The sequence below is a fragment of the Cuculus canorus genome, chromosome 4 (assembly GCF_017976375.1).
Source record: "Cuculus canorus isolate bCucCan1 chromosome 4, bCucCan1.pri, whole genome shotgun sequence".
In the NCBI taxonomy this organism is placed as follows: Eukaryota; Metazoa; Chordata; class Aves; order Cuculiformes; family Cuculidae; genus Cuculus; species Cuculus canorus.
Window position 1 is genome coordinate 44,480,745 of NC_071404.1, and position 15,481 is coordinate 44,496,225.

General features: G+C 36.8%; 1 protein-coding gene across 6 annotated transcripts in view; it reads right to left on the reverse strand.

Annotated features, from left to right (window-relative positions):
• Positions 1 to 11,316, reverse strand: part of RXFP1 (relaxin family peptide receptor 1) — a 51,191-nt gene extending 39,875 nt beyond the window's left edge. For all 6 annotated transcript variants that reach the window (XM_054065813.1, XM_009558456.2, XM_054065815.1 and 3 more), the window contains exon 1: positions 10,964 to 11,316. In XM_054065813.1, coding sequence (XP_053921788.1) covers positions 10,964 to 11,012 — 49 coding nt within the window. In that variant the 5' untranslated portion in view covers positions 11,013 to 11,316. The remainder of the gene's footprint in view (positions 1 to 10,963) is intronic.
• Positions 11,317 to 15,481: the final 4,165 nt, after the last annotated feature.

The following is a 15,481-nucleotide window of genomic DNA, read 5'->3' on the forward strand; positions in this document are numbered from 1 at the left end:
ATTTGTACTGTCTTGTGGAAAATATAGACTCCAATCTCATAGCAACATTACTATAGTTAGTTATGAGTTATGCCACAGATAATTCAGTCTAATTAATCCAGCTATAGTGCTGGAAGATCCTCTTTGTGTAACTGCCAGATAAATCTGCTCCAGGGCCAGCAACTGCCAGCAGAGCAATTCAGACTGGTCATGTGGCACCTTGCCAGAGGATTTGGCTCTTATACCTTTTATTAATTTGCCTTTTTGTTCTGCTTACAAAGGACTTGGAATAAAATGGTTCCGTAGTACAGAAAGAGATGACATTTTCTTAAAAAGCCACAATATATATATTGTATGAGTATAAGAAATTTTATCCAGGAACTCAAATTTTGTAGAACATTCTCAGAGGATAAGGGTTCAGCACAATGTCTAACAAAGACACAAATTAATGAGCAAAGCCAAACATTTCTGTCACTTCCTTTCCCCGTTTCTTTGTCTCCTCAAATATACAGAATTTAAATGATGTCTAACTTTTATTTCTGTTTAGAAATAAGATCGCTCTCTGAATTCGGACATGACTTCCAACAGAAAATATGTTATAGTAGTCTGTCTTTTGCCCTAGGGTTGTTTTGCATTGGCATAACTCCTTTGGTTTCAATATTTTTTTCACGCAGGAGCAATATCAAGTCTAAAGCTGGACACATGAAACACTAGGGTTTTGTTTGGGTGGCCTTAGATATAAAACAAAAATGAAAGCTTTGAAGTAAATGTGTTAAATACTCTGTTCTACACAGGACCATGTCACCTGAGAGGCCCAGAAAAGGTGATGGCTAGCCATCAAAATAAAGAAAAACCCCTGCCAAGAGCTGATTCTTCCTCACAACCACTAAAGAGTGAGCTTGGGCTGACTCTTTCAAGCCCCAGAGATAAAAGAAATCTGTTTCAAATAAGTTTTTTTTTGTCCTTTGAAACGCTGCCTCTGTAGGAGCTAATGATATGAAGACAGGTATATAAAAAAAAAATCTCTGAAGCTTCATGCTAGGAATGATAATTTTGATGTTTTGTGATCCCAGGAAAAAAGTTTATTATTTAGCACAGTTTGCCATGTATCTTACATTTTTTTCCTATATCTGATATGCTCAATAGTAAGATAATGAAATTTTAGGTTTTTTGGGTTTTGTTTTTTTTTTTCAAATCTGAGAAATCACATAATTTAAAGTGTACTTTGGCCAAGAGGATCAAGAACAGGTTGTTATCACTAAATTACTGTCCCTCAAATAGCAGTCGTTCACCTCTTTAGGATAACCAGCATCTGATTTTAAATACATTATTATAGTAATTACAGATTACTGTAAAGATGTTCACTTTAGACGTGTTGCTTTGTACAAGTTAATCCAGTCAGCCAGATGTAAAGTAAGCAAGAGCAAAATATTGATTAGTGAAAACTAAATTATTTATATTAAAAATCAACAGATTTTAGTAATACATCTCTTAAGTTTCCATAAAGAAAAGGCAAATTTAAGTGACTTTTATAACACAACACTATGTACAAGAGAGGAGTTCTTGTACATGTGCACTCATACGTGGAAGTAAGAAGAAATCCAGGATTATGAGACAGAAAGTACTTGCACAAAGTTGGAAGAGAAAATTGCAATGAAAAAGGGAATGAAATTAGAAAGTCAATGAACAGGGAAATTACTTGTTGATTTTTGAACTGTATGATGTTCAGAGACTACATTATTTGTAAATGTGTGGAATAGCAAAGAATTAAATGACTATCCTTAACTTCTCCTCTTAACAGAAAAAAATCTAAAAGATCATAACACTTTGCCTAATTTTTCTTAGGTCAATAAGGGCAAAACTGTCTTCTTCTCTTCTATTTTTTTTTCCCCCCTTGCCCCTCCTCCAGTGAAAATTTGTATCACTTTGTAGTAAATTCTTTCATACCAACTTTGGTATGTTCTTGGTAGAATGAACATCTTGCAGCATTGATGATATCAAATTCGATTTGGGCCCACAGACTGAGGAAAAGAACCTGAGAGGGGGAGTGGGAGATTGTATTTTCTTTTTCTCCATCTTCTTTTGCTCTTTAGTCTCTCATTTTGCTACAAGGTCAGCTGAATTAAGCAAGCTGCACATCATGCCACAGTTTCAGTCACAATATTTTTCCCCTTCTCCCAAGTAACACAATCTTAAATAAATCTCTGCACAATACTCTCAGGCAAGATTTTTCTCTCTAGGATTCCAGATAGAGAAATGGAAAAAAGTATTTTGGGAGCCTTACACAAAGTATTTGAAATGTGAAGCATAATTTGTGTTTTTCATTTATTGTGCCTTTATTAAAGGCTAAAAGGTTTTTAATGATAGTTCTTGCAATGGTACTAAGCCAGCCTAACTTAAATTGAAGCTCTAAAGCATACTTAAGATTACTTTTATAACAATAAAAATATATCATTTCTTGGTGAGCCTGAGACAGGATTATCTGATACATTTTATTTCTTCACATACTTTTGTTACTAAGAACCATTCGTAACTATTAAGAATTTAAATTTAATATAGAACTACAAGTTCAGATTTGGGAGGTTGCTGCACACTATAAATCTACGAGATTCCACCTACTTGAAGTGTTATAAAAAAGGAATCCTTTGTGTTGCTCTGTTTTGAAGTAAAATAATTTGAAAGTATTTTAGAGAGCTCAGGGGATTATATTGTGAAAAATCAATTTGAAGACACTGTGCTTAAATAAATGCATTATTATCGGATTCTGACTCATGAATATTTAGTTCAATTTAAAAACCACAAGTTTTCCAATCTCTATTATATTTTACTATGATTAAGAACAACTCACTGCTGAAAACTGTGACACCCCAGTTAAAATACCATAAAATAGAAATTATCTCAACCTAACAGGACTTCTGACTTTCTTAAGCTGGATAATTTTAGCTGGTTGAACCATGATGAGAGACAATTGTCTTATTTTTAGTTTTGCAAGTTATATAAAAACATGCATGCAAGATTAAGATTTCTAGATTTTAAGATGAAAACTTTCAGATCTTGTAGAATTACATAAAGAGGCACTGCATTGGCAGCACATTGGTGTAAGTTATATAGATACTAATTTTTCCCAACCAATTCAGAAAAGATAACAAGAAACTACATTCAGAATTTTGTCTCAATTTTAGATGCAGTTTGGCTAAACAATACATTTGCATGGATTACTGATGGATTTCACCTCCACATAGTCTATAGCTGCCCCTTCTCTTCCTTTCAACCCCACTCCAGCTAAATCAACACATGACGATGCCTGTTTCTGACATTCTGTTTTCTCATTGTCAACACAAATGAAAGCCTGTTCTGAGAAACATAGCTTAAATTAGAGTGGTAGCTTCACAATCCATCTCTAGCGTGGCATAAGAGGCAGGACACAGGGCTGGGAAGAGGAGAGGCTTGCTCCAACAGCAATCTGCTGCATCACCCTGGTCCTGCAACACCTTTCTGTTGGGTCTCTGTTCACCCCATATCTCATTTGCTGACTCAAACCATGAGATTTCTCAGGGTGAGGCATGCTGAAGAGTGCCAAAAAAAAATATAGCTCCAGTTTCAGCAGCGATTGTAAGCAGCTGTTGGAATAGTTGCACCATGACATCAGAACACAGCTGTCTGTTACCGGACATCAACATCTGGCAATGTTTTTTTTAATAGACTGAATAAGGTGGTTATATCAGGATAACATTTGTGACTTACAAGTCATATCCCAGTACTTCAAACAATTTTTAATGTAACCGATTTCATTGCGGTCCTGGAGTGTGCCCAGTGAAGAGCAACGAAGCTGGTGAAGCGGCTGGAGAAAAAGTCTTATGAGGAGCACCTGAAGGAACTGGGGATGTTTATCCTGGAGTAGAGGAGGCTGAAGGGAGACCTTATTGCTCTCTACAACTGCCTGAAAGGAGATCATAAAGAGGTGCGTGTTGGTCTCTTCTCCCAAGCGACAGGTGATAGAACAAGAGGGAATGGCCTCAAGTTGAACCACAGGAGGTTCAAATTAGACATTAGGAAAAATTTCTTCACAGAAAGGGTTATTGGGCACTGGAACAAGCTGCCCACAGAAGCAGCTGAGTCACCATCCCTGGAGGTGTTTAAAAGACTGGTAGATGAGATGCTTAGGAAAATAATTTAGTAGTGGACAGGTATGGTTGGACTTGATGATCTCAAAGGTCTTTTCCAACCCAGTAATTCTATGATTAGCAAAATTAAATCTTCTGTAATTTGGTATTATTTAAAAATATCTGTTAAATTCTCCAAAGCTATACATCCACAGATACAAACCCTATTTCTCTGGGCAAGAAACCAAATTGGTTAGAAGATGATGTGAAGGAAATGAATATGTAAATTAAAGATTTAAAAAGAAAAAAACAAGAAAATAAAATCAAATAGTGATAAAACCAAAAAATGTGTAAGTACGTATGCTAGAGAAATAAATGGAAGGAAGAAACTGGTTGTGTTCTCTCAGCTTGAGAATGAAAATCTGTACTGAAGATACAGTAGCATTTCTAAGTGAAAATATTTTCAAAACAGCCATAGGAGGAATTTGAAAGTAATTATTTTAAACTAGCATTATTTTACAACAGGTTTTGAAATATGAAAAGAACTAGAGGCTTGCAGTGTTATTTGTATACAAGAAAAGAATTACAGTTTCTGAAAAATCAGTGTCTATAGTTCCTAGGTGAAACAATATAACAGTTAATTCACATGCCTTCACATGGATTTGAAGACCAGGAAACAACCTCAGGAAGAGTGCTTTCATGGTAGATAGGCCTTCTTGAATAAACCTGTAAAAATGCTGATCATCTTTGTTGACTGCATTACTATTAACTTCTTCAGACTAATCAAGGCAGCTGACCCACAATTACATGGCTTGAAAATCCATTAACCTAGCTTCTTTTTTTCTCCATACAGTGCAAACTTTGGCTTTTAACTATGTTGTGGCCAGATTTTAAGTTTTATGAAGGGATGCTCTTCTTGGTAGCTGATTCTGAAGAGGAGCTTGTCTATTGCTCTCTCATCTATTTTACCGTATAGTGAAACAGGAAACATTATATATATTTCTATGTAAAACCAACAACAAAGCCTTTCTAAGCACTCTTCCTTTTTTCCCACGTCAAACACAGCATGGACAATCAAGTTTGTGATGGAAAGCAGACTCTTCTCCCAAGTCTAGCAATTGCTTTTATTTTCTCTGCAGAACAGAGGAGAAAGGAATAATATTGACCTGCTTTGACAGGCCTATGCACATCTTCAAGCCTCAGTCTGGCTGTACATCCTTAACCATTCTTAGTGCCGTAGTGGCAGTTGCTTTCCTCTGGAGGAGCGTACTTTACTCAGAATAAACATTTTGATCAAACAAAGCCTTGGGATTGCTACAGGGTATGCCGATGGAACACAGTGACCTGTGGTACAGAGTACTGGGTAATTTAACGTCCTCTCTGGATAAATTCTGCTAAGTGATCTCACTTATACTAGTCACACAGGACCAATATAGGGCTGTCCCTCCTCACTGCCCTCATGCTCTTCCACTGACATCATTTCTATGGGGACAACTTGCCCTCCCAGGGCCAGTTTTCCCCCACAGGCCACAGTGAGTGGCTCCAGACTCATGTTTTTTAACATCAGCCATTCCTCCAGGTACCTGTATCTTGCACTGTCACACAAGTCATCTGCATGCTGGATGCCTCAAGAGCAATGAGGACAACACAGCAGGTAGTGAGCACAATATTGTGCATTACTTCTTTGAATACACAAAGTCACTTCATTATATCATACATGGTTTTCTAGTCTCATCTATCACACCATTTCCAAACAGTTTATTGTTTTTCCTTATGATAGGAACCATTCACACACATCAGTTATTAGCAGTGCACATTCAAAATCCCTCATATATCTTTAAATATCAGACATTTCTGCAAATGCACCTCCAAATAATACTACAGGCATTTCACCTACACTTCGATGAGTTTTTAAGGGATCACTGACATCCTGCTGCTTAAGTCTATTATTTAACCACTTAGAAGTTACTTAGTTTGGTCATACAGCCTCAATAATCGGACTTTCCAATTTTAAGTCCTGATGGATTACAGTTTAGAATATGGCATAATTGCTCAGATGGAGAGCTGAGACATTAACATATGTATGGACAGTGGTTTTTAACTAATTTTAGGTTCCTACTTTCAGAATCAGCTTCATAGATTACTTAAAAAAGAGCTTTTAGAGATATCAGTGGCAGCTGTGAAATGAAACTGCTGCAGCAGGATGATCAAGCAAAAAAAAAAAATTAGAAACCCTGCCACATAATTATTATCCATTTATGAAGCATTCAGAGCATCATTGTCTGAGGGAAGAAACAGGAACTGAAATCAGTTTTCCACAGCAGAGTTCAGTTGCCTCCCTCACATGGCTGTCATTTTGTAATCCCCAGACTCATTCACATTTTATCTCTATCTTCTACAGCAATTGAATAAGAAGTTACGTAGGCAACCTAGTTCACTATATGATTCTGATTAATTTTTTGGCATTTGAGAGGGTGGGGTGATCCAGTACCCTTAATTATCAGCCTCTCAGGAGAGGTGTTACACACCAAGATGAGACATTTTGCAAGGGGACAGTAAGCAACAGGACAATCTTGAACTTCTTTCTATCTTTGTAGCACAGTGCTCATCTAAGCAAGCACAGGTCCTTTCTTCCGTGCAGTCACATCTTTTCCTCACCCTGGTTGCTTACCTCACTTCTATCCTTTCTTGTCTAAGTACTACCAGCTTCCCATCCTGTTGTCTCCTCCTGTCCACATAGAGTTCTAGTTCTGGTCTCATCATCATCTGAATTTATTCTTCAGACAACCTCCTCTCTCTGGGAACTCCTTGTTCTTCTCCTTTAATTAATTCACTGTTTCCTGCTGACTCCCTCTCACACATCCTCTTCCTCAATCTCTGTTCTCTCAGACTAATAGCCTTTCTGATCCATTTTCCCTTTCTGTGCAGTGTTAACCTTTTCTCTCACCTCTTTGCTCCCTTCTCCCACCTTCCTCTCCCTTTAGCCTCTACTTTCAGTCTCCTTGCTCAGTCCTTCTCAACACATTTTCACCTTCCTCTTTTTCAGACACAACCACAACAATTCCCTAATCCCCTCAGGTTCCTACAGCTCCCTGCCTTGAACGTCTCCCTTCAAAGTCTGATTCGATAGCTTCAAATATGTCACCATTAGGAAAGACTAGACAAGATTACTGGTAACAGTTCCTCTCTTGAGTTTCACACTGGTCTCACCATTCCAGGAACATCCATTAGATAAAGCTAATTTTTACACTACTGCAACTAGGCTTGAAAAGGCACATTACCTCTAGTGGGATGACTTGTCAGAGGCCCTTTCAAACACAGTGATTTTGTAGAGGAATGCTGCAGAAGCCCTTATTTGTTTAAGAAAATGCATTGCTTAAAACAAGGTTCACAGAATCTTTCAACACAGGCAAAGTACCAAATCATCACTTTCTCAAAAAATTAAAAATATTTTGGTAAAGCTTCGTTTGTCTTCTTGCTCAAGGTGAAAAAGAAGCCCACATGGCACATAAAATTTCAGTGCAAATAGTTCAAGTCTGGTAGAGTTGCTATATTCATTCAAGACAGGTTTGCAAGCTGGGTAGCTACTAGTGCTATTAATAGAGACGTTCTAGCAGCTTTGCTCACACAACAATTGCAAGCAGACCAGGTTAGACCACAATGGTCTAACAAAGATACACATTATTCTTCTAAACACAGGGAAGTCAGTCAGATTAATGTTCAAGTTAAATGAAAGCAAAGAGAATTTAACAAAAAAAAATTATAATTACATGATAATTACTTGAACTTCTGCAAAAATGAAGGGATTTTACTTTCCTATTTACAGATCTGGAAGGGATCTCAAAATCTTTTACAAACTATGTAAACAAGAGCAGTATACTTCACAGTCGTAAACTTGCACTTCTCCAAATGATTTGGGATGCTCTCTTTCCCACATTTGATGGAAAGCATTTGGTACAAGAGATCTTGGCCTTGAAAACAGCTGTCATATGCATGGAGCTCCAGAAGGGCTAAAATGTTTCAGATGGTTTTAAGAATGTTTTCCTTGGGATTTTGAAGTGAGAGTAAGGGAGGTGAAAAGATATGTGAGGGGAAGAACAGAAAGAGGAACAGAAGAGAAGGGGAAGTGGAGGCACAAGCAGGAATAGGCTTTGAAAAGTTCAGGTAGGAGGACAGAACGTGAAGGGTTAAAATAGTAAGCATTGCAATTGTTTTCCACAAGGAGCTTGCCAAATTCTTTTTGGAGTTCACTTTGAATAGTTTCAGATAGTAATGTTCTTCTGTTTTTCTTAATGACTGATGAAGGAATTGTTTGAGAATCTGTCACTAAGCCAAAGTCTAGGAGGATTAAATAATTTTTGTCGCAAGGACGCTAGCTGAAGTGACTCTGCAGGCACAAATGTGCACTATTGCTGTTGCAGCCATTACAGCTGGTTATTTTACTTAGACAGAAGATGTGGCAGCAGCCAGTGCAATGCTGCCACATGCCCAAGAGACCTGCTAGCTTCACAAATGTGTTGAGCCACCCAGGCAGGTGTTTGTCCTGGCCATCCAATGCTGCCAGTTCCATAAATGGAGTCTGAAATGTACCTTTCTCCATGCTACAACTGATATTGTTGTGCTGATGAAAGCCATGGCATGGATGCTGCTTTGTTTTTAAAGAAAACTTCTGAGAGTTGTTGATGCATAAGAGGCTTGATTATTTGGATTATTTTGATTATTTGGATTTTGGAAGGAAAGCTTTTTGTGTAAAAGAAGATTTAATGAAATATCTTAAGGAATAGAGCAAAATAAAACAGCGGTTGGAATGACTTGTGTGCAACTTTAGCTGTTGAACGCAAAGCTAAGCAGACATAAAGTGAATTGATATGGATGGGTCAGGCAAGAGTACTTTTTGTAGGACATACATTTCTCATTTTACTTTTTAAAGAATGAGGAGCATCTGTGGGCTGTAGAAATTAAAAAAAAAAACCAAACCCAACAGAACTTTAGCACTGAAGTTCTAGCAGTTCACAAACCATAAATTCAGTTTCTAAGCACAATTATACTTTAACAGTGTTTGTTTTAATATCAGTCAGCCTAAAGGCTTGGGCAAAGTTTAAATCTATAGTGTGGATGAAATCAGCCAACTTCTAAATGTGGTTGCAATCCAGATGGCCAGCTAAAACTCTGAAAGGCAGTGAAACTATCAACTGTGCACTGAGAGAGGTTAGAAGTGGCACTAAAATGGCACTCATTTTGGTGCAAAATAGAACGCTAATAGGTGGCAGAGACTCCAGGCACGCACATGCTTTAATCTATGAGTGCACTGCTTTTGCCTAACAAGTCTAGATGATCTCTGTGGTTTTCTTAGAAGTGTTGTAATATGCTGTATATGATGAGCCAATAAATACCTTAAAAAGTAATAGCCCGAACTATAATACGAGAAGGCCCGTAGTCATTCACAGTCCTCATCTGCTATCATATTTTGAAATATGCCTTAATATATTTTAACGTTCCATATATTCCACAGCTGAGACTAATTTAACCCAGAAGAAATTATGCAAATAATAATTTGCACGGCTTGCATGAATGTTTCAACATCTTACTGCTCTTATATAGAAAGCAGTAATGTGACAGGCTTATTTGTTTGGAATCTTCTAACTTTGATTCCGCATATCTTGAAGTACTATGTTTAAATATTGTATTACTGCTCATGGATAACAGGGATGCATATGAAGCTCATAGGCTTGATAATATCTTATTATCGTACTCTGCTTAATTCCAAATACATTAATATCACTATTTTTTCATGCTTGTAGCTCACATATTATGTATTCCTCCAAAGCATAATAGAACTGCTTAGAGTTTTTCCACAGATTTCAGTAAGCTTTGCAACCATAAAAACACTGTAAGTGGAGCTTTATTTCCCAAGCTCCTAACATGGGCAATATCCCTTACAAATCTGATGTTACACAGCACAGTACGCACGAGTAAACAACAAAAAAAAAAGGTTTAATTTAAAAGCAGGAAACAGAGCAAGCTATTATTCAAGGTAGCAGAATTAAACCTTCTACTCCTACTAGTTTAACGAGGCAGTTGATACTGCAATAGGTAACTATTTCATCTACAAAATGTATAAAACATTATTTCAGTATTGATGTAGTACATCAAAAAAAATTTCTAGTGTAAAAATTACAGCTAAAGAAAATTACATGCATTAGGAAAACCCTACATATGGATCAGTATCAGCAGCTTCACAGTGACAGCTTCACCTGAGTCGAAAGCAGCACTCAGAAACAGGGTACTCAAATGGAATGAAGAGAACATTATGAAAGTAAGCAGAGGGTCAGGTGTAATTCCTATCACACTGAAGGGATTTGCACCTGAAGGAAATCTTAAATTTAATTCAGTTCCCATCTTGTATGATATATTGCATATCATGCTGAATCAGTGGGCAGAAATTCCAGTTACCTGAAAAATTCCTGTTACAGCCTACTTTTTGAGAGCTACCAATAAAAGTAACACTGCTCAGTATCACTGCAAACTACTGAACTGAGTCTAAAATGTGGATTTTGAGGCGTCTGAAATAACTCAGTTCTACATGTACCTTCATTAAATATTTACAGCAAGTATTTATGCAATGCTTAAGCGGTTTCTTATTTTTTAATTTCAGCTCATAACTATTAATAGTAACTCTTAAAGCATTAAGAAAAGAAATATTGATCCTTACACGTAGCTAGCAGCCTTGAGAGACTGCATTACACTTTGATTTTGTCAAGGAATAATTGACATGAAGAACTGTAAAATAACACTGAGATATAACAGTTTTTTTTAAAAAACATCCACTATCAGCTCTCTTTGCAATGTTCAAAACAAAGAAAAAAGCCAGATACACTTACCCTTGGTACCAATAAGCAAGAACATATAGAAGCAGCTGTCGGATATCATATCTGTCCTTCAGCAATTCAATGAATAAAGTCAACGAACGTTGACCCTTAAATTGCACTCCAGCCAGTGCACTGCTTATACGATCAGCTTCTGACAGTCTTCAGCAGTGCACGAAGCAAGCTCCCTTGTCTCCCCTGCCTTCCTGCCTTCCTCCCGTACTCTGCTTTGTGCTTGGTCTCCCTCTCTCCCAGCTCTCTGGCACACACACATGCAGACACTAAAGTTTCTAGGAGCACATTGGCTCCTTAGGCTCTCCTTTACAGGATGGGGTCTGCGCTGTGACAGGCGAAGGCTGGGATGTACATGGACATGGGTCTGCCCCAAGAAAACTGCTGCTGCACAAAACACAGCCAAGTCCAGAGAATCGTCATCAATAATCCAATTTTTTTTTTCCTTAAGTCACAATATTGTGAGAAGCCTGAAAAGTACAGTTTTATTTAGGCAAATCTGTTTGAAACTAAACATTTGCTATAGTTTAGATGAAACCTGGTGGTTTCTCAAATAAGGGGAAGTGAAATTTATAAACAGAGTCACTCACTGAAATACAGAAAAATGCACAATGTAATTTATTTCCAATAACAACATGTCACTATTTCTTACACATTAACCATTCTTCATGACTAATGTTAAAGACAACAATCTGAAAGAGCAAAGAGGGATGTTCAGAAATATAAACTATATGGGAATAAAATTTTCACAGACTCTCTCCTTATACTTTGAGACATTCTTATCTGGCTGTTGACTTTACTATTACAAGTAGATCATGGTATACTCAATCACATATACTGTTACACAGTTAATGATCTTTTTTTACAATGCGAAATTTAACACTCATCAGCACAGCAAGACATATTTCAAAATGGGTTGGTCAGTTGAGATGAACTCAAGACAAGGAGTAAAATTTTATCTGCCCTCAAAGAGGTTTAGATTTTCAATTTTTGTTTTAAAACAGGCTTGATAGATTCAACAGCTTGCCAGGATGACAAGGGTCAAGGAGCACTGGTAACGTGTCAGCAGCTACATCAGGTATCTAAGGAAGAAAGCCTCTCACACTGAGGAAATGCACTATGCATGGACGCATAGATGAAGCAATGAATACAAAGAATTGGAAAAATCTATGTCATAGTCAAAAGCAAAACCTACTTGTTACTATGGTAAATTTGCCTGTAAAATAGATATTATGAACTGTCACTCTCTTGATTTCTAATATAAATCAATACAAAATATAATAAAGGTTAAATCAAATGGTTCTTATCTATGGAGGCCCCTGAAAGTCTGTTGGTATCCACTGTACCAACACCTGTACTAGGCAGTGTCCAGGCAAAAATGGATTAAATGGAGTTAGGGACCTATGAAAGATTTATTTTATAAGGTGAGGACTATTATTCAAGAATTAATCTAACATCTATATACTGTAAATCTAATACCTGAGCTGAAAAGGGCTTCCAAGGTGGGAGAATAAGAGGAAGAAACCGAATCAAGAGTGCAAAAATAAGAGAAATATAAACCAAAATCTCTACCTCTTTAAATGCAGGATGAGACAGAACTGATTTTCTAGAGAAAGTTTTTTTTTCTAGTATAGTGTTTTATGTGGCTTTCTGCTTCTGACTTAGTCACCTCTATTTGAGATGTGTGGGAACCATATAAGTTTTTGGAATACACTATTGTCATCTGATAACACAATAAAACAGCTAAGCTGTTTCTTCAAAAAGTAGTCTGACCTGCTAAAAAACCTCAAGATTTTCTATCTCAGGGTAAACAAGGAAACCCCCAAAATGTGGTAGATACTACCCACACAGATTTTCTGAAGCTCTGCCACAATGGGAGTTAGCGCTTTCCAGCCTTCCTGTTTTTCAGGGACCTTTAGCAAGGATGTTCATTAAAGTCAATTTTGCTGTGAACACTATCTCTGTGGAAAATCCAATGCGATATTCCTCTTCTAAATTTCTTATACATTCATAATAAGCACACATGAAGCAGCAGCACTTTCCAGCCCATTCTCTCAGTACAATAATATTTAACCCAGGAAGCCAGTATTGCAAACACGCACACTGATGAACTCTGGAATGCAGAGCAGAAAAAGGAGGAGAGGCAAGATTATTATTAGAACAAAATATGAAATAGGACATTACAAGCTTCTGAAAAATAGTTTTGGCTCCCATTACTTGAAAGCATTTTAACTTCTCTGAAGAATCACTTCTGTACACTAGAAAGGCATTAAGTAGTCTCCTCCTGTCTAAAACTTAAAAAGCTATAACATTTTGCTGTTTTAGAAGGCTTTTCAAGAAAACAATAGTCTTCATATGCTAATTACTTACAAAGCAAAGAAATAACACATCTGAATTATATCTGTGCTTCAAACCACTTTGAGAAGATTTTAAATCTCATTTGTATGGTCAGCATCTTCTTGCATTTCTAGTTACAACTATTCTACAACTGAAGTTAAATAAAAACAAAGGAAAATTATGGTTTGGATCATGACGCAGTTGTACCTCTGAGTTCCAAGAAACAAGCAGGTTAAACTGAATTCTCTGGAACAAAAAGGTGCCAATTGTCTTCTTTGCTGTTTACTGACAAATGCTCACAGTTTGACTTTCTGTCTTTACGGTTTTCTGACACCAGTCTAAGAAGTTGGTCCAAAATTGCAGTTTTAACACTGTATGAACCTAACTGTCAGATCTGTGGGGAAAAACCCCCGGTTCCAAACATTCCAACAACATTGTACCACCAGCACCACAAACAGAAGACATTAATGAACTGTTTCTCTAAATCCAAATAATTATGGCTATTATTTCTGAGAAGAAATGTTTCTCGTACAAAGTGTTAGAAGTAAAATTGAGCAAACAGGGCTTAGAATTAAATAATGGTGATTGTGAGACACTTTCAGATAAGCATTGCTAGTGAAGTTCTTGTACGTTGTAGCGTTTTTTTCTGTAATTTACATTAGGTACTACATAGAAACATAGAAGTTTCTACAATCCTACAAGTAAACAAATCACAGTTGTACACATCATCATCATCGTAACTGTCATCATTAAAAATATAAAAAAGCTAAGCTGTAAATAATTGCTACTGTGGAAATAAATCAGAAAACCTTTTTGGCTTGAAGAAAAATGTTTACTTACCCACAGGCTGCAGCTGCTCCCTTGGAGGTTAACAAATATTTCACTTTGAACTCTGACTCTACCACACTCAGTGTTACAGCTGATAAGCTTCAAGCAGATTCTTAACAGGTGGGAGCAAATATATATCGAAGTTTTAGTCTACATGGGGCAGGTAGATGCATGCAAACTCTACTTATGCTGCTCCAAACACTAAGTAGTATGGGTCTCAGAGATACTCGTTTTCCTGGTGTGAGAAGTGTCCTTGATTTAATTACGCATAGTTTGAAGGATGCTTTATTCATGTACCAAATCAAAGACCCACAAAACAATAGATATGGCAATGATGACTTTAGAACTAAAACTTGCTCATTAAGCTAAGAACATTTTCAGCTGAAAATACTGACTAGATTGTCAGCTGGTTTGCTGACCTAGTGAAATACAAGAAGTGCAAAATGAAGTGCTAAAGGGAAAATGAGGCTGATCTTGCCATCCATGGTCACAAAGGCCACATTGTTCATATCTAGAAACAGTACGCCAAGATGTAAAACTCTTTCTTTTTCAACCATTTGATGGCCAGACTTTAGGTTTTGTGTCATAGCAATATGAATAATTAATGTACAGAGAAGGCTTCAGAACATAGCATTTAAAATACAAATCCTACAGTCTGAAGATTTAACTGTGCAAAGGAACATGATTAGCTTAATTATAGTTAATTTACATTGCTTTCAAAGCTCCATCAATACACTTTGTGGGCAGTGTAACTGAGAATAAGACATTTATATTTTACAGGGCAATTGTTACCTTGGGGGATATATTCCTTATTTAACACTTACATCCAGGATCCCTCAGTTCAGAGCAAAGCAAACTAAAGGACTTCCCTCATTTTCCCCAGATTTCTCCAGATGTCTCTTTCAGCTGAGTGTTTTGACTAAATCAAATAAAATCTCACCAGCGTCCCTGACTCAAAGCTGCCACTGGAATGCAGAAAGTACCTCTGTTTAAAAATAACTAAACATATAAGCTTGGCCTATGATATCTTTTCCTACTTACCCATTTTCAGTCTGTTGATTGATTAAAGATTGTAACAGTATTTCTATGATTCTGTATTATTACAAGTATGATGTTAGTGGCTTTGGTAAGTCACTATAATATTTAGGAATGTTACAGGAATTGTATATGAATTCCTGCTTTTTCAATTTCATTCTTTCTCCATGTGATTGCTGTCATATTTGGGGAGTTGGAATTTTTTTTTTTACAGCACCTAAGCTTCTAGAAGAAAAGGCAAACTTCCCAGATAGAAATAGCTGAATGTGCAATATAAGAAGGTGTGAAGTTCATAACATGTTCATCAGTGATATATTTACA